At 40.9% G+C, this 20,015-nt stretch overlaps 1 protein-coding gene across 7 annotated transcripts in view; it reads left to right on the top strand.

Moving 5' to 3' along the window:
- Positions 1–20,015, top strand: part of PLCB1 (phospholipase C beta 1) — a 670,267-nt gene that overhangs the window by 538,754 nt on the left and 111,498 nt on the right. For all 7 annotated transcript variants that reach the window (XR_008392621.1, XR_008392622.1, XM_053671063.1 and 4 more), the window contains exons 24-26: positions 13,573–13,705; positions 16,150–16,203; positions 19,542–19,761. Coding sequence is in view for 5 of the 7 variants with exons in the window: in XM_053671063.1 (XP_053527038.1) it covers positions 13,573–13,705; positions 16,150–16,203; positions 19,542–19,761 (407 nt within the window). In the remaining 2 variants the exon portion in view is untranslated. The remainder of the gene's footprint in view (positions 1–13,572; positions 13,706–16,149; positions 16,204–19,541; positions 19,762–20,015) is intronic.

Here is a 20,015-nt window from a genome sequence, read left to right as displayed (position 1 = left end):
TCCATGAGTTACAGTTACAGTCCCTACCATTGGGTATTTGGAATGCTTCACTGTTTTAAGCAGATCTTCTATGAACATCATATAAGTATTTTAGCACCTCTATGATTATCTCCTTGGGTTTTTTTTTTAGAAATTTTTGATCTAAGATATTGAGTTAGTTGAACATGAGAAAAATGAAATAAAAAGGAAAACACTTCACATAAGAGTGGTATTTTCCAGCTCTCATTGATGCTGTGGGCATCACATCCCATAGGACAAGCAGATAAATCATTCTCTGTGATGAAATTTTAAGTTAGACTGAAAAGTTTTATAAATAATGTTCTGCGTGATACGCAATAAATGGAGTTATAGGGAAATTTTACACTGCCAGAACATTATGCCTAATGGTAGACATGACTATACTTCGAAAGTTATTCATGCTTCTGACATTTATGGTTAACATCTGCAGAAGGGAAAAAAACAATTAAAGGAGTAAAAGCCCTTAGGCCCCCTGCTTGAATGTTGAGGGATTAGTCTAAACCGTCACTGCACATACAGAACCCATTGGAGGAGGTGTCTTCCCATGTTTGTTCTGAGCAGATGCTGTCGGTGCCTGGTCCATACCTCCTTTGCAGGGCTGCTGCAGTGGTGGGCTGCTGGCCCCTCACAGCTCCAGATTCTTCCAGAGGACTGGCCTGGGCTGATAGAAGCCGCCTCCTCTGGAGATGCTCAGAAAGTTATTCCTAGAAGGGGGTGATTCATGTCCAGAGACTGAAAGATCAAGGAGAGAAACAGCCCCCATCCTTTACTGTTGGGTGGACAACTTCTGTGTTGCAATTCACATTCCCAGGCCCCCCATTGGATCAGGCTGAGGCTAGACTCCACCTAAGACCATATGTTGATGTGTTTTCTCTCCCCATTCTATCCTGCTTTCCTCATTTCCCTACAGTTCTCTCCTGAGACTGTTCTCTCAATAAATCATGCAATCAAGAATACCCAGGTGCAATTCTCCCATTAGGAAACCCAGCAATGCTAAGTGGCTTCTGTTTATAATTAAATAAAAAACTGAGTGCCTTTTCTGAATTTTTCATTTGGGAGCTAGAATTTAAATGTCTGACAATAGTTGCATCTTTAATTCTAGTGCTTCTTCAGAGATAATAGTACTTCTTTCTTAACAATTTCCTTTGAAAAGATTAACTAAGACTACAGGATTCAATGGATTTCTTGCTTTTCTCATAGAGGCAAAATAAAATAAAAACTCTCCTTAGAAATCCACCAGAAACTCTGAATCTCTTTTCTCTTCTACCTTCTTTAGCTTCTGCCATATTGAATAAAATTTAATTCAAAGTAAAGACAATTTATGTAGCTATAAAAAGTTACTATTAATACCCCTGGCTGGTGTAGCTCAGTGGATTGAGTGCAGGCCTGCAAGCCAGAGGATCGAGGTTCAATTCCCAGTCAGAGCACATGCCTGGGTTGCAGGCTCGTTCCCAGCAGTGGACACACGAGAGGCAACCATACATTGATGTTTTTCTCCCTCTCTCCTTCCCTTCCCCTCTAAAGATAAATAAATAGAATCTTTAAAAAAAAGTTACTATTAATAGCATTCTTCTCTAATTAGAAAACAGGAATCTCTTTTATCAACTAGATGCATTTTATTTTCAAAGAAATAGAAGTTTGAATGAAGTAGTTTCGAGTAAAATTACACGAATCATCACTATTTAGAAACAATACTCTATATCATCATCCTCCCTTTATTCGTTAGCCGGGTTCTCAGAGGAGCAAGCTCGCACTTGAAGGGAACTTTCCAAGACACCGGCAATTCCAGCCCATGCAGTGCAGTAGTTGAGGGAACAGTCTATACAGCACAGGTTGCCGCTGGTGCCTCAGAGAGACCATTTCTCTAATAAGATGTCAAAAATGCCACTCTAAGGTTCAGAGGCCCAGGGCCTCTGAGATTGCAGGGGCCCTTCCACATCGCTGTCCCTTCAAAGCCTGATCTTTGCAGCAGACATCACTTATCAGAAAGCTATTTGGAGACAATGCAGCACGAACAGATATACAAGCACAGTAGAATTTCAGGCCAACCTTTTGTTTCTCCTCTAACAAGTGGTAATCAGAAAGGGTTTTCAGTAAATATGTACTGTTGGTTAAACTTACAGAAAATTTGGACCTTTTCAGCTTTAGAAATAATGTAAAGACATTGAATCAGATAGATTCCATATGGTCGAACAGAAAAAAATACATTTTTTTCCTTTGAAAAGTCTAAACCCATCACTGACCTCATTTTTGAAATTCAAGAAAAAATCATCCTCCCTTATCATGTCCTGCTAGGAAAGAAGAGTCATTTCACACCGTTGAATGCTGGTGTGCCCTTTACCTTGTCGTTCAGTAGCGCAAGTGTATGTGAATGAGGCCACTGGAAATAAGTAGCTGTGGTTTTCTCGGAAGAAAATTCTATCTAGGACATGGCTGGCACTGGAGACACTATTTTCGCAGCAAAGACTTTTTTAGTAGAATCCTTTTAACTTGTAGTTGTAAAGGTCATTTCCATTTGAAAGTTAAAGATTTCATTGGGCTGCAAAATGGTCCCACATTACTAATAATCTAATAAGTTATCTTCATAGAGTAATTTGAAAACCAAATAAATAGAAAATTGAAAATTCCCCCATGCTTTGGACAGTAGATATTTTTTTATATCATGTGAAAAGATACATATGTATGTTGAAAGTTATGGAATTATTAGAGATTAGAGTTGCTAGATTTATTTTATATCTCTTTTCAAGTTGTTGTTCAGGGTGGTAGGTTAGTAAAGTTACAGAAAGTTGCCTTATCTGATTAATAACAAAGGCTTTATAATATGTTTCGCTATTTCTCTAAATAAAAGGTCATATAAAAATTTAAAAACAATAAACAAAAGAAACAAAAAGCCCCTCAGTAATCTTGCAGATACTGTTAACATTTTTGGTGTATGTCGTTCTAGCATGTCTTCTATGTATATTTACTTTTTTAACAAAAGTTTTTATATTTAAATAAAATGTTTCACAGCCCTAATACTTTAAAGAAGTAACAGAGATGCCCATAACAGTTTGGATTTTCCTGTGGGGGAGCTCTGCCTGCAAGGCCCCCCTCCCTCTTCCCCGCCATCACGGATGAGAATAAGTCTACCAAGACTTGAACTGCTTGGGGAGGAAAGATGGCCAGTCTCTCAAAGGAGAAGGGCCAGAAGCCTGTTCCTCAGAGGGCTTTTATTGGGTTCAATTTGTATAGTAATACAGGGCATATACGTAAAGCTCATCAAGCATTGTCAGGCAGTAATGAGCAAACATTCAAAGAACTTTGAGGGCTTATTTTGGTCAAGGTCAGATAGCTAAAGGGCCATAAAACTTTGGGAAACAAACTCATTCTATGCTTGGACCCTTATTTAAATTGAGGGTATTCTTAGCAAAGCAGGTTTCACAGGATTTTATGTATTCTTTCTTAAGCCTGCTCACCCCAGGGAACCTGCCCTTTCCAGAACTGGGCCACACCCACCTCCAGCATTGTTTCAGGCTTAAGTCAGGCAGGAGAAATAAGGCAGCAAAGAGACTAGGAGACTTCTTGCAGACAGAATGAGGACTCAGGCTATGTCATAGCTGAGAAGTAAGAGTCCATCACTTCTTTTTCTGTAGCCCCCCAAGTCCTTCCCTGAGGACCCTTTCCTAAGATATTTGTGTCTTAGGTTGTCCCTCCTTTGATGAATCTTACCCATCATTGGCTAACCGGTCATCCACCCAGGGCCAAGCAGGGTGAAGAGAAAGGGGGCAGAGGCAGTGCCCCTCAAGGAAGATAAGCTTTGCCTCCTTAGTGGTTTGTGGTCCCAAGGTCTTTTTACTCAGCCTTAGCCACAAGGGATTAGCATTTCCTTTTTTTTAAATATATTTTATTAATTATGCCATTACAGTTGTTCTATTTCCCCCCTTCATTCTGAGACCAGTCAGGGCAGTTCCCAACATTTTCTATTTTTAAAATATGCCTATAAAGAGACAAAAGTCATTGTAAAATGTGTCGATCCCAAAATAGTATTTATAACAACTTCCAAATGCAGTATTTGGTAAAACCCATCAAGGAGTGGGAAAAAGAAATATTTACTGATTGTTTACTATATTACGGGCAGTGTTCTAAGCCCTTTAATGTGTTAACATATTTACATCTTAAAACATTCTTATGTCTTATTTCTATTCCCATTTAACAGATGAGGAGAGTGGGGCACTGAGCAGTTAAATTCATCACCCAGGGCCGCACAACTAGTAAGGAGCAGAGTTGGGACTGGAATCTAAGCAGCCAGGCTCCAGAACTCATGCTCTACACCAGTACTTCTCTGCGTTGAATGTGCAGAGCAGGGGATCGTGATGAAATGCTGACCCTGGGCCAGGGGTGGGTGGGGCCGGAGGCTCAGGAACTCTGACAAGCCCCAGGTGATGGGACGATGCTGTTTTGTGATCACACGCTGAGCAGCAAAGGTCTATTCCACACTATATCATACTCAGGAACACCATATCATGTCCCTCAGGAACAAATTGATTTTCTAGTAACCTTTAGTGAGGACTAGTCCTTCATTCATCTTTCTGCCCTCCAAGTCGGGCCACTGAGCACAGACTATAAGACCTTTACCTTAAATAGTAATGTCCTTTGAACTGATTTTTTTGGTGAACTTAATGTCAAGGTTTCCCCCTTTAAATTGCTGAATCTTATAAGACCTTGTTCTTCAATAAGTTAGGTCTATGTGTATGGGTTCTATTTGATCAGAATAGAACACTTGTCTCCCAGCTCTACACCTCCAGGTTACAGAGGTTACATGCAGTCACCAAGCCTCTGTGTGCCCCGGGGGAAAGTTACAGTCTTAGACAGAGTGCAGACATACCTGTGGTACATTTCAATTTTAGTTCTAGATCACCACAAAATGAGTATTGTAATAAAGCAGCATGATTTTTTTTTTTTTGGCTGGTGGAAGGTCTTGCCTTTCATTTGCAAAACACATCTGTGAAGCACAGTAAAGTAAGTATAACACAATGAGGTGTGCCTGTACCTGATATTCCAAACCACACTCTGCCCTCAAGGTCAACATTTCTGTTCTCAAGATTTCCCTCTATTATCTGTGTGATCTTCACATTTTGAAAATGAAGAGTTATTTGATAATACTTAAATTTCATTTATTCTAAGAGGCCTACTTTTTAAGTTGTCGAGTTCAGTGTCCTTATAAGTAATCTGAAATTTATCTAAAATAGTTTATGTTCTAATTCAGTGTATGGCACCGTGGATACCTTCAAAGGGATTTGATTATTTGAAAAGAAAGTCTTATGGTCTGTGTGGGGGAGCTCCACCCACATGGCCTTCCCAGCCAGCATGGATGAGAAGAAGTCTAAAGACATGATCTGCTTGGGGAGGAAAGGTGACCAATCTCTCAAAGGAGAAGGGCCAAGAGCCATTTCCTCAATGGGCTTTTATTGAGTTCATTTTGCACAAGAAAACAGGTACAGCTCATTAATCATTGTCAGGCAGTAAGGACCAAGCAATAGATAACATACAAAGAGCTCTGAGGGCCTATTCTGCATCACAGTCTGTTAGCTAAAGGGCTACGAAACTTTGGGAAACAAACTCACTTCCTGCTTGGACCCTCATCATTTAATTGAGAGCAGTCTAAACAAAATAGATTTCACAGGATTTTACATAATTTTTCTTAGGCCTGATTGCCCTAGGGAACTCACCCTTTCCAGCACAGAGCTGCACCCACCATCAGCATTGTTTCAGGCTTAAGTCACACAGGGGAAGAAAGGCAGCCAAGAGATTAGGAGACTTCTTGCAGACAGAATGAGGACTCAGGCTATGTCAAAGCTGGGGGGCAAGGGTTCATCACCCCCTTTTGCTATAGCCCCCAAGTCCTTCTGGGGGTCCCCTCTGTGATCATGCCTGTCTTAGCTTGTTCACTTCTTGGGGAATCTTACCCATCATTGGCTAACCCATCAAGCACTGGGGGCCAGGCAGGGTGAAGTAAAAGGAGCAGAGGCGGTGCCCCTGTCAGGGAGATAAGCATTGTCTCCTTAGTGGCTTATGGTCCAAAGGTCACTCATTCAGCCTTAGCCATGGGAGGTGGGGGGTGCAGAGGGGCCGGGTTACAGCTTCTGAAACTGGGCAGGGCAGTTCCCAACAAGTCTGGTGTAAACTCCGCCAATAAAATAACTCAATAGCAAAAATTCAAAGCAGTGCTCTTATAATGCCACAGAACTAACTCAGAAGACCTTGGGTGCAATTTAACTTTTCCAGTACATAAGCTGAAAACTTGTCCATGGTTCAAGAACTTGATGATACAATCAAAGATGAGGTTTAGTAGTCATTTTTGATTATCCTTGTGAAAATCTTCCTTCTCTAATAATTCAGCATAATAGCCATTCGTAGAAAGAATAGTTTCTCCCAGCCCCTGAACATTGCAGCATCCATTGAAGTCAGAAGAGAAGGTTTGCCTTCAGGATCTGGCCTTCAGGTGACAACGCTGTCCCTTTTGTTTGTATGTGGCTTTGCAGTTTACCAGGCACTTTCACTGGGTGCCCTGGGCACATCTGGACCCCAGTTAAGACAAACATCTAGTCCCCATTTTTAGAAGAGGAAATGGTTGCTTATAATGGTAGAATGACTTGCCCAATACCAAAGGCCAATAAATGGAGCAACCGGGGTCTTTTAACATGAGATCTCAAGTATATTCATTCACTTGAGTTGAAACCACTCAATGATTATTGGTTTAGTTCCCCTGCTGCTTTTACCAACCTCTTCTACCAGATTCCAGTGAGTGGCCTCGGGTTCATCTGCCTACAGCAGTGATGAATCCAGAAATGTGAGTATTGTCATCCATGCTGTGCCCAGTGCCATGAAAATGTGACTCTCAGTGACAAAGTTTTCCACTCTGCTTTAGAGCAGGGCTTCTCAAATTTTCATGTGCATGCAACTAACCTGAGGATCTTGTTACACTGCAGATTCACATTTAATCAGTTTGGAGCAGAGCACACAATTCTGCATTTCTGACAAACTCCTGGGTGCCGCTGCTGCTGCTGGCCTCTGGGCTGTTTTGAGTGGCGCGGCTTTCAGACTTTAGCCTTTGTCAGAGTCACTGGGATGACATCCTAAAGCTCAGATTGCTGGGCCCCACCTCAGAGTTTCCAATTCAGTAGGTCTGGGGTGGACCCAAGAACTGCATTTCTAACAAGTTCCTAGTGAGGCTGATGGGGATCTCATGGAGAACCATTGCTTTGGAGCCCCTGCCTCTATCTCTCACAAGGACTCGGCTCAAAGCCTTTCATTCCATCCACTCTAACGAGTCAGCTTAATCCCAGGAACTGCAAAGGGCTCAAGAAGAAACTCTTCTCTGGGAATTGTCTAGAATCTGTTCCGTGAGTGATTGGTCACAATCTTTGCCAAATGATTTGGCTTATTTAATATAAAATATATATTCTTGTAAGATGAGTGTGAAGGTGGTTGATTTATGTTCTCCTTGAAAGAGGAATCCATCATTTCTGCTTACCTGCCAGGAGTTCATTTCTGTTTAACTCTTTGAAGATTGTGTCAGTATTTCTAATAAGTTGGAGTTGGGAGGAAGAGTAACATGTAACACATATAAAATAGTCAGCAAACCCATGTCCTTCAGTCCTTTAACCTCCCACCTAAACTGCTGCAATTATGAGTCAAATGCAGACTCTCTTACTACACACAACAGAAAAGCAGCTTCTTCATTTTTTTCTTTCATTGATTCATTCAGTTAAAGAAAAATTTTTGTTGTTTTAGCATAACATCTAGGTAGTTTTTAGTTACAGAAGTTTGTCATTAATAATGTATCTATTGATTATATGTGAGCAGGAAAAATGTGGATTTATTCATTTATTTATTCATTAAATTTTTTAACACAACTGAGCATCAGTCACCGTGTTAGGCATTATAGGTATATGTAACTAAAAGAAAAGTTCTCATGGAACTTACAGTCTTAAGGAAGAGACTGATATAGTGAAAATTCATACATATTCACACAAACTTGCAGTTATCTCTGATGTTTCAACAAAGTGAGACCCTGTGGGTACTGATGATTTCTTGCTCATGCTGTGTCAAGAACCAGTTGGATTCATGATCCAGTTACTGCTGGAGGATCATTCGGGGTATTAATCGCAATAAAAGCCAGATTCATTTTCCTTGAATGAATCTGAAGAAGCTTTAAATGCTGAAGTCAAGAGAAGGATTTATTCATCTCTTTAAAATGGTCTTTTGCTTCTAACTCATGCTGGTAAGCTTCAAAATGTAAGAGTTTTGGTATATATTTATCTGAAAAAGTTCAAGCGTAGACAAACATTGAAAGAATTACACAATGAACACCAAATATCAATGCCTGGATTCTGTAATTAAAATTTAAATGCATTCATTTATCACATATATATCCATCTAGCCATCCCTCTGTGCATTCATTGTTCCAGCTTATTTTTGAGGCATTTGAAAGTAGGTTGCAAATATTGGTATATTTTATCCCTAAACATTCCAGAATGCATACATTAGGATGTAATTTTAAGAAATGATATGAATTTCTTAGAAATTTGGAGAAGATACATTCTCTTATTTATTCAGCTAGTAGGAATTTAAGGTGCCAATTACACATGTGTTTGAGGGAGCTCTTTCTGGAGGGAAAGACTTGTTCTGAGCAGCCCCGCTCACTGCCCACATTTGTGCCATGTGGACTGGATTTCTGCCTGATGAATTACCAGTCTCTCCCTTACTCTCCCAGAAAATCCGATGGCCTTGCCCCTTCCCCGTCCAGAGCAAGGTGCTCCTGTCCCAGCCACTGCCTGGAAGGGGTTGCACTTTTTAGATGACTCAGGCAAGGAGAGCACGGCCCAGCATCTCCAACAACTCAGGTGCACGTTTGGCATCTGGGAGACCCTTTACTTTGATATTACCCAGCCAAATGAGTTCCCCACACTCTAACTCTCTATTGCTGGATTATTACATCCAAATTTTAAATGCCTAGGATGGAAATCTTTTCAGTTAGCCTATCGAATGGCATCTCCTTCTCTGTAAAACATAAAAATGGCCTTTACAGTTGTCCTTTTACTGACACACTTATAACATATTTTAAGGGCACTTTTGTTTATTTTTAACTAGAACAAAATAAACATTTTTAAAATACAATTTTGGTTTTAAAATTCCACTACTCCGTGTGAAAAAAAATGTTGTACTACTTCACTTGGCCACTAGATGGCAGGGCCCTACTTCTGCTGTGGTTAATTCTGCACATTTTTCTTTACTCAGCTAAGCAAAATTCAGTTCAACTAAAACACTAGCTTTGAACTTTTTTCCTTGAAATTTGCTTAATTGGATCTGAAGAGTCTCTCCATTAAATTGAGAACGCGGACCTTTCTAGTTATTTTGTTTCTATAATAATTTCCAGTTCAATGTGAAAGAATTTTGTGCTTCTTTTATTCCAACTCGTAAAAATATATTTGGGGAAAGTCTAAGGATAAACAAAGTCACAAGTATTAACTTCCACTGGTTCCTTTAAGTGGGACAAGAGATTTTGTTTTTCACTTCAGCTTACATATCCATAGAGTAGGAATCATTAAATGTTTCAGAGATGGTATTTTTAAAAAATTAATTACAGTAATATATTTCTATAGGTGTTTTCTTTTGGTTTTGTTTTTCTTTCATGTCTTGTATTAAGCTATTGCATTGAACTCATTTAACTTCTTATACATAAATACCTCTTTAGTGCAACACAGTAGGCTCTCTGAGAATGGCGTTTACATTTATAAAACTCTTATCTCAGCAGCAAATTTGCTGTCGCAGTTTCTTAAGTTGCTGTCGTCATAGAATACAGAGTGAACTTGTGCAATGGAGAAAGTCAGACTTCAGAGCATAACACACAATCCTTCTACCAATCATGTGGCCTCTACCATGTCACGTGACTGTTAATAACGTCTTTAGTGAAGACCTTCAGTAGTCCCCCCTGGGCCTTTGCTCCACAGTGGAGCAAGGGTGTGCCTGTGTCCACGGCCACGACAGAGCTGGTGCCTGTGCAGTGTCAAGCACACTGCCTGCCGCTGCTTCCATTGTCTGTCTCCACTGGGGAAAAGTCAGTTAAAATGTGCCTGGACTGTCCTTAGTTAGCAAAACATGTTAAACATCAGTCTAATATATTTGCCATCATAGATCCTCACCAAACTAATAAATCAAATTTGATTCCAGAAAATCATAAGAGGCCGCTGGTGAGTACCTAACTACACACAAAAGAAACCCAAATCCCTGTCCCAGCATCCAGTGTCTGCCTTACCTGCCCTCTGTCCCCACCTTGTTCAGACCCTGGGATGAGGTGGGACTGTGAGACTACAGACCAGCTGTGATTCCAGCACCACACACCCTTCAGCGCTGCTGTGGGTGCCTGGCTCACTTAACACAATCCCAAAATCCCAGGCCAATTCTGAGCAAAGGGCACAGATAGGCAGCTTCTGGGCCAAACGCAGGCTCAACTTGTGCTGTGTTTCGCCCCTCCGTGACTTAAAATTGGGAAATATGCAAAATTTCATTTTCCAGCTTTCCCCAAAGGTTGGGCAATGACAGGCTGCAACTGAGTGGCAGCCGCCTCCTTTTCAGGAGCTGCATCTCCAGCTCCGGGCACAGCCTCACTTTGCCCTGTTGCACTCAATCGGGTGCACTTACAGGCATTTCCGGCATTTCCATCAGCTACCTACTGGTGTGTGGTGTGAAGAGCACCCACCTCGGGTCATGCCATGCAGCCCGCCCTGCCGGGAGGCAGGCATCTCCAGGTGTGAATCCTGGACTCAGCATTTCTCCAAAGCATGCCTCAAAATGCAGCACTGAACCCTGGTGATCTCTTTGTGCTCAGTGGTAACTATAAAGTGTCTGCCTGTGTGTTTATTCAGAATTTATCTGCTCCTTAAAAATTACTTTTGAACGTATGTATTATATCAGTGTCTGCCATATAGGGACTTCATCATACACATCTTTGATATCCATTTTTCCTTCATTTTGACTTGCATAGAGGAGGGAACTTGCTTTCCCAAGTTGCATGCAAGCTACATGGAATGTACAAGTCAGATATAAGGCAAAAATATCCAGGCTGCATGCATTTTGAATACACTCCTCGCCTGATACCTTCAAGGCACTACTAATTCTAGTTGCTAAAAAGAAGCCACTTGTGATTTCCTTCCTAGAAACTGGCTTTTCATCACCTCCATACTTTCCCCCATCAATATTTTCTTGCCTTCTTATTCTTCTCCAGAGGGCTAATTACAGCCAGTTGTCACATTGGAAAGAATCTGGCTCACTCCCCACGTGGTTCCAGGAACCTGCCTGGATATAGCTGGGGAAGGTCAGGTGTCTGTGGAACAAGGCACCATCCTTCTTTGTTTCTGAAGCAGCTGAGTTGGCGTCCACAGGTGCCCCCTTCAGCTGGGGGTCTGGGAGGCTTTGCTACACTTTTTTCCAAGGACCAGCCCCAGGGGATGCCTTCCCAAATGACCTAGTGCTCCTTCCAGTGTTCCCTTTACTTCAGCTTCTGCTGTGCAGTGTAGATGATTTTCCTTTATAAATTTTGTGGCCAAATATTTATTGTATTTTAGTCTTCTCAAGTGTCTCCCACAAACCTAAAAGCCTGCAGGAATGAAGGAGGGGGAGCCAAGTGAGTAAAGAGGAGCGACCCCGAAAGGGCAGGAACCACTCAGTTCCAGCCCAAAGCGGGAACACAAGCCCAGGGTTGCCTGATCCACTTTTTGAAGAAAAGTGTCACCTACATATGTGTGTATACAAACATGTGTGCGTGCACATATGCATGTATGTGTATGTGTGTGTGTGTATGTATGTATATATAGTGAACCAAAGAACACATTTTTATGTCCCGTATTTGGACCTTAAGCCTGCAGTTTGCAAATTTTTGCTGAACAAAGAATGCACATAAGGCATAGTGATTCTAGGGAGAATTTTCCCGATGAATGTAACTAAATGACATGACTTCGCTAGAACTTACCCTGCTGAAAGAGACATCTTTCAAAGGCAGAGTTCTGCATAGTGAGTTCTCCGGGTGCCTAGGTTACTGGTTTAGGTCCCCAGTCCCCCAGGTGATCTCCCGTGGTCCCAGGGCCATGGCTTCCAGGAGCACTGAGCAGGCTGCGGTAGACGAGTGGGGATTGTTTGTGGAATGAAATGAAGTTCTGCCATCACACAAAGTGGCTGTGAGACTCATGTTTTAAATATGCTTTGGTGGATGGTGAAAGCTTCTTGTGACAATCAGTGTCACTGTCACTCATCTTACTTTTTATAAAGATGTTATATTATGACAATCCATTATCTGTAATTACATGACAAAATGTCACAACGTTGAGCTCCAAATGATTCCCGGCTCTTTCCTAATATCTATATTTGTAATGTATTACAAAGTAAAACAGTGACACAGCATCACTGTCAGTAAAATTGGCCATGGACCTGGAAGGCAATTCTAAGAAAAGGGTTACAGAACATTTAAAGCATCGTTTACATGGGCTGTAATCACTGTGGCAATCACTGTCTGAGGATCAACATTTACTAAGGGTTTACTCTGCACAGGGATGCGCTCTAGTTGCTGGAGAGTATCGGGTGGGGACTTCATAAGTTTCAATGCCTTTGTTATTATTGTGATTCATTTGTGGTGTTACATAAGTTTCAATGCTTTATTTATTTAACACACATATGTTTACTCTGTACCAGGAGCTATACTGAGAACTTCATGAACATTCACTTACTTGGTCCTCTAAACAGCTTTACAATAGAGATTTTATGATCTCTAGTACATACTTACCTTCATCTGTAAAGGTGAGGAAACTGACGCACAGTTAAGTAAACTGCCTAATACCACATTGCCCATAAGTGGTGAGGCTCGAATTTAAACTTGGTAAGTCTGTCTCCAAAATCTGTGCTAGTACCCACTGTATCAGTTAGCTATGGCTGCATTAACAAACAACCCCTAAATTTAGTGGCTTACATCACCAGCTACTTGGTATTTTTCATGAGTCACTTGGTCGTCTGGGCAGTTCTGTTTCTGGGGACCATGCTCAGCTCATCCTACCTGGTCTCAAGCATATGCCTGTGGCCAGCGGGGGCTGGCTGACCTAGGACTTCCTTGCCTAGATGACCCAGCTCTCCTCCACATGGTTTCTCAGCCTCCATTGCTATCACAGGGGTCTGAGAAAAAGGAAAAACTCAAAAGTGTGTTTTCACTTCTTGGCTTGCACCGTCTACTACAGTCTCATTTGACCAAAGCTAATCACATGTTCAGGTCCAAAGTCAGTGTGTGAGGCACTACCTGGGGCCTAGACATAGAAAGTGATAAAACTGGGGTCTTTCATACAGTTAACCTATCAGCCATTGTTCAACTCCATGCTGTTTTTACGCTGCTTTCTAAAGAGTTTCACGTTTTATATTTCAGACTCCTGATGAGTTGTGAATGCACTATCAAATGTAGCCTTGTTGGTTTAGGAAAGTAAAAAAAACAAACAGTAAGAAATATGGGGAATGAAAGGATGTTTATGATTGTAGGCTGATCCTGGGGAAACACCTTCAGAGTCGCCGAGTGAAGCCAGGACGACTCCAGCAGAAAACGGAGTGAACCACACCACATCCCTGGCACCCAAACCACCCTCCCAGGCTCTCCACAGCCAGCCTCCTCCAGGTAAACACTCAGAAAAGAGGCTGTACAACAGGACAGAGAGCCTCTAGTTTATTCATGCCACCAAGGAGGTGGCAGGATTCAGTTACCTAAAGCGTCATGTGAGCAAGGGGGCGTGGACTTAGGAGGACTCCAGAAATGTGTGTCAGAGCAGTGGATGGATGGATGGATGGATGGATGGATGGATGGATGGATGGATGGATGGATGGGTGGATGGGTGGATGGATGGATGGGTGGATGGGTGGATGGATGGATGGGTGGATGGATGAATGGATGGATGGATGGATGGATGGATGGATGGATGGATGGATGGATGGATGGATGGGTGGGTGGATGCCAAGAGAGACACTTAAGTGACCATCTGGCTCTGCTGGTGACTTATGAACTGCACAGTATCACCCAGGTTTCTAGTGTCATTATTTAGTGGTGGGTTAGAATCCCTCTGCTGGCAGGGTGCCTGAAGGGTTCTTCAGACTTCTTGTAAACAGCTGTCCTTTAGAAGCTCATTCTTAGTCCTTCCTCACTAAGTCAAGCCTCTGCAAGAGTTCCTTTCCATCTTTCCCCAACTTATTTTCAATAACTTGAGTGTTTACCAGCTGCATAGCACTGAGCTAAATCCTTCGTATGGATTGCCTCATTGAACTCTTATCACAGTATCTGCTTATGAGGGTAGATTCTATTATTGTCCCCATCATACAGGTGAGTAAACTGCAGTTTTGAGGTGACAGAGTGCTTCTTGAAGGTGACATAGCTAGTGAAGAGTGATGTCAGGACTGTCACAGTTCCCTGTGATCCCCAAACTCTTGCTTTTGGCTTCTGTGCTTCTACCAAAGCTATACTCATGTCTCACTTCTCAGGAAAACCCTTTGATTTTTACCACCTAACTTTGGCATTTAACCTAAGACTGCTTCAGGCAGCCCTCTTTCATAACCCCAGTAGATGATTAGGTTCCCAGGTTAGACTTCAGTTGGATATTTCCCTTGCAAAGAGCTAAGGAATAGCATGTACTTAATAACTTTTTCTTGAGTTGGTCAATAAAGTAAATAAAAGGAAAAAGAATTTTCTTACGTGTAAGTATGGCTCCATCCTTTCTAATTGTGCTAGTGCCTGGCTGCAATCAAATCCAGATCCTCCACTTGGGACAGGAGGGGTATTTCTCATGGGGGAGGAAGAAATTTTGAAAAGAGCAAATCATATTAAGTTTGTATAAGGTGTGACTGGGGCCTATGCTTTTAAGAAGGTTGTTGAGATTGGTAATAGATGATTTGATCATAAACAAGAAGTGGTATTTTCAAGTGAAGATTTTTATGACAAATACAAACATTTTTAGTGCTTCTAGAATAGAAATGAGTCATTTAAATATGTGAGTAAATATAGTCTTGTGCTTTTGAGAGAAAAAGAATTCACACTGTTACTATTTGTTTTTTTTAACTTCATGTTTTGAAATAATTTGACTTACAGAATCACTTTTAAATGGAAGAGAATGCATTACAAAAATGATTTCTACTTCCCCAGTGTCAACATCTGTCAGAGTCAGGTACAATTATCAGATCAGAAAATTAACCTTGGCCCAATACCCTGAACTGAACTGCAGACCTTGTTTGAACTTCACCTGCTTTCCACTAACGTCCTTTTATTGTTCTGGGTTCCAGCCCAGGACCCCACCCTGTATTTAGCTGTCATGTGTCTTATTTTCCTTTAACCTAAGGCAGTCCCTCAGTCTGTCCTGTCTTCCATGACCTTGACACTGTTGAAGACTACGGGTCGATTATTTTGTAGAATGTCCCTCAGTTTGGACCAGCCTGATGTTTTCTCATGATTAGGTTGCAGTCATGAATTTTTGGCAAGAACATCACAGAAATGATGCTGTGCCCTTCTCAGTGCCTCATATCAGGGGCACCCGGTGTTGGAATATGTGGCCACTGGTGATGTTGGATCACTTGGTGAAGGTGATGCATACCAGGTTTCTCCACTGAGTTACGGTTTTCTCGTTTCTAGTTAATGGATATACTGGGGGAGATACTTCTAGATGATGCAAATATCCTGGTTCTCCTCACACTTTTGCCCAATGGTTTTGGCACCCACCAGTGGATCTTGCCTGCAACAACTATTACTGCCAACTAACTGGTCAGCATTTGGTTTTAAATGACTGCCTGCTGTTCCTGATTTTGCCGAAAGGTGGCACTAGTACTACTTCTACTGAATTGCTTTTTCAGTAGAGGCAATATCCTTTTTCTCTATGAGTGGAGCAAACAGATTCACATTTATTTGTTGGCCTCAAAGTAACAAAATGAGAGCATTTCTTAGAAGTTTCTTTGGAGTAATTGTCTCAGAATTTGTAATTTCTTCTTAAAGAGAGTTAAACTCAAGGGCCAAATGTGGTTTTCACAGGAATAATAAAATTTAGAAAGTCGAAAGTGGCTATTTATTTTATCTTTTTATTTCAGGTTCTGTAAAGGCACCTGCCAAAACAGAAGATCTTATTCAAAGCGTTTTAACAGGTAAATATCACCCTTCCCCCCGCCATGGAATTGGGCACCCGAATATTATAGAGTGTAAGAAGTAGATATCCGTCTATCTCTGAAAGATAACAGTTAATATTTCTTATCTAAAATATGTGTAGCTATATATAGACCAAGCTGAGGCCACGCTACACAACGTGATCACAGAGAAGTAACCATACTTGGCAGATAGGATCCTGTCACTATAAAAATAATTCTGCCTGGAGTGGCTCAGTGGATTGAGTGCCAGCCTGTGAACCAAAGGGTCACCAGTTCAATTCCCAGTCAGGGCACATGCCTGGGTTGCAGGCCAGTTCCCAGCAGGAGACACACAAGAGGCAACCATACATTAATGTTTCTCTCCCTCTTTCTCCCTCCCTTTCTCTCTGTCTAAAAATAAATAAATAAATAATTTCGTAAGCTGTCTCTTTTAGAATCCAAAAATAAGTTCACACAGAAAATGTGACTCAGCTAACAAAAAATGTATGTCTTCCCAAAGTGACAACAAACTGTAATTTAGAAATGCAGAATATGATCCATTTGTGACAACAGAATGCTACACAGTGTTTGGAAACTGCAATACGATTTGGAAATATTTTATGTTTGGTTAGTTCCATGAACTAGTGCAACTAAGTGCAATAGTTCAATTGAAATAAGCTTTCTTTAATACAACTAGCAATAAGTGGTAGTGTCTGAAAAATGATGATAATACTTGACCTGATGTGTAACAGAAAGGGACGCATGTGTTCACCCAAAACAACACTGCTGGTAAGAGCCCAGCTGTACACAACCCACTGTCCATAAACAGTAGGAAGGATCAGTAAATAGTGGTATCGTCACAGACTCAAACTGGATGCAGCTCTAGGAATAATAACCTATGGCCACGTACAACATCAATAAAATTCATAAGGATCATGTTGAAGAAGAGAGGCCAGACACAAATGAGCACATTCTTGATGATTCCATCTACATAGAGTTAAAAAACAAGAAAGCTAATTCATGCTGTTGGCAACACAGATTGGATTATGCTTGATAGGGAGCAGGCACCAGAAAGAGGGCCTCTGGGTTCTGATAATATTCTTATTTGATCTGAGTAATGGGTATTGAAGCATGCTCACTTTGTGAAAATGTACAGGCCTTCACATTTGTGATTTACATATCTTTATGTATGTATTTACATTTCACCAAAATAATGCATAGGAAAATTACTTGAAGAATGTATTTTTTAAAAACTTGCTTTTAAAGATTTAGTTCCCTGGGTAACAATACAATATTGACACATAAAACAAGAGACAGAAGTGTAAATAGAGCATGATTCTATTATTTTAAAAAAATAGGCCCTGGCTGGTGTGGCTCAGTGGATTGAATGTTGGCCTGCGAGCTAAAGGGTTGCTGGTTCAATTCCAAGTCAGGGCACATGCCTGGGTTGTGGGCCAGGTCCCCGGTCGGGGCCATGCAAGAGGCAACCACACACTGATGTTTCTCTCCCTCTCTCTTTCTCCCTCCCTTCCCCTCTCTTTAAAAATAAATAAGTAAAATCTTTAAATAAATAAATAAAATAAAAATAAAAATAAATGCATAGAAAAAAGGCAATGGGTGTACTGACGTATTAGCAGCGATTATCTCTAAGTGGCTTGTTTATGAGTAATACTTGTTTCTTTATATAATGAACATTACCTTTATACTTAAGAGCATATTCAAAGAATAGCCTTTCACCCACAGAAGTTTTTAAAAGTATTTTCTCTCAAACTTGTCAAGATTATACATTGGAACATCTTGAACCCTGTTGTTAAATTTGCCATAGCTGAGGGGCTGCACACCATTTTTAAAGTAGGACTGAATCTGTTGTCAAAAATGCAGCAATTCCTTAGGATTATAAATTCTTAATATAATAAGTTATTATGCAAACATAATGAGTCTATTTGGGCCCGAGGGAAACCATTAAATAAATATACCTGATTTCCTCCCTGGCCTCTTTATCAAAAGGAATCGAATGGCAGAAGAATAGACATATAGTAAAAAAAGGAAAGTACATTGCAAATGCTTAAAGACCTCAGCATTTAGGAACATAATTTATTATTCTTATTTCAACATTTATTCACTAGATATCTCATTTTCTATTCAGGTCAGTTGCTATTCATGGCATATATTATTAATGGCATATAAATCTCTTGACAGTTCTAAATATTTATGATAACATATTTTTGTTCCCACCAGCAGAAAGTTCAAACCAAAGCATGGGAACATGTGAACTATGACATAATCTAGGTCCAAATAGATGCTAATTAACTGCAGTTAAGATACCATCACTGTTGGGGCACCCCACTGTTCGCAGATGACTAAGAAAGAAGATGTATCTTAATTTCAGAAATCTTAACACATTTTAATGCATTTTCTAGAGTTAATAAAATACGTCAATAAAATACAGAATGTCTTCAGGTCAAGTTCTTTCACATTAAACTTTTTCTCAGCATTGGATAGAATATGTAGTAATTTAAGATGCTGCTAACACTTATGGTGCCTTTGGGAAAATTGCATTAAGGGACCGTCCTTCCCTTTATTGCTGTGTACTGGAACATTGTGATAAACCCACCATGTCTGTACTGTGAAAAGTGCCCCTCAGAGATGGTGCTGTAGATACTATACAATTCTTTGTTAAGTATCTACAGGCACACTGCCAGAAACTGTGTTAAATACTTTGCAGGAATTCTTTTATTTCATTGTCAAAATAACCCTAAAAAGTAAAGAAGTACTGTGATTCTTAAGGTGGATGCTAATGGGGCCCCACCCACATCTCCTTCACCCTCTGGTGCACCCATCCTCTAGCTGTCCTGAGTGCTGGGTAATAACAGCTCATGGCTTCCCCTGCTCTTGAAAATTGCCCTCAGCCCAGAAGAAGCCTCCTCTCCAGTAGGATATGCCTCCCCCCTCAAATACACAGAATACTGACAGTCCTGCCTCATGGTGAGGCTGACTGCGTGGCACAAGTCACCCTCCAGAGTTCCCAGTTGAATCAGGCAGGGGCCAGACTCCAGCTAAGAGCACGTTGTTGCTTAGCTACTGCCCCTTCCCTCTCAGCTGCCCTCATTCCGATCCTCCAGAGATACCCCTTTGTAAATCTCATGCACCTGGTTGCCCCTCTTGGGTTCTGTTTCCAGAGAACTCAAACTTCCTAAAAAGGTTACAAGTGAAGAAATTGAGTCTTTGAGAAATTTGGTAATATTGTCATAAAGTTAACAGATCATACAAACATTGCTCAATAGTCAGTTACTGCTCCTCTCCACATCCATACTTTCAGTCCTTCCATGTCTGTTAATTTTTCTGCTCATGTGTTGCAGAAGTGGAAGCGCAGACTATTGAAGAGCTGAAGCAACAGAAATCATTTGTAAAACTTCAAAAGAAGCACTACAAAGAAATGAAAGACCTGGTTAAGAGACACCACAAGAAAACCACTGACCTTATCAAAGAACACACTACAAAATATAATGAAATTCAGAATGACTACTTAAGAAGGAGGGCAGCTTTGGAAAAGACAGCCAAAAAAGATAGTAAGAAAAAGTAAGTTGAATGAGTGTGTGTTCGATGACATGAGGAAAAGTCATTTACGTGGATTTTGATGTTTTGTAACGTATTTTGGACGTATACCAGTGCGAGAAGGAAAGCCAACCTATACCAGTACAATGGACTGGTAAAGGAAATATACCAGTCCATTCTTTATGGCTCCTCTGTCACTTCAGTGCAGATTTGCCTGTGGACTGAATTTCTTTATTTGACCAAATTCTGAAAACAGATATGCAGGAAGTTCTACCCTT

The sequence above is a fragment of the Artibeus jamaicensis genome, unplaced genomic scaffold (assembly GCF_021234435.1).
Source record: "Artibeus jamaicensis isolate MK-2021 breed Jamaican fruit bat unplaced genomic scaffold, CSHL_Jam_final contig_685, whole genome shotgun sequence".
Lineage (NCBI taxonomy): Eukaryota > Metazoa > Chordata > Mammalia > Chiroptera > Phyllostomidae > Artibeus > Artibeus jamaicensis.
Note: the sequence above shows the minus strand (reverse complement) of the source record. Positions and strands in the feature narration are given on the sequence as shown.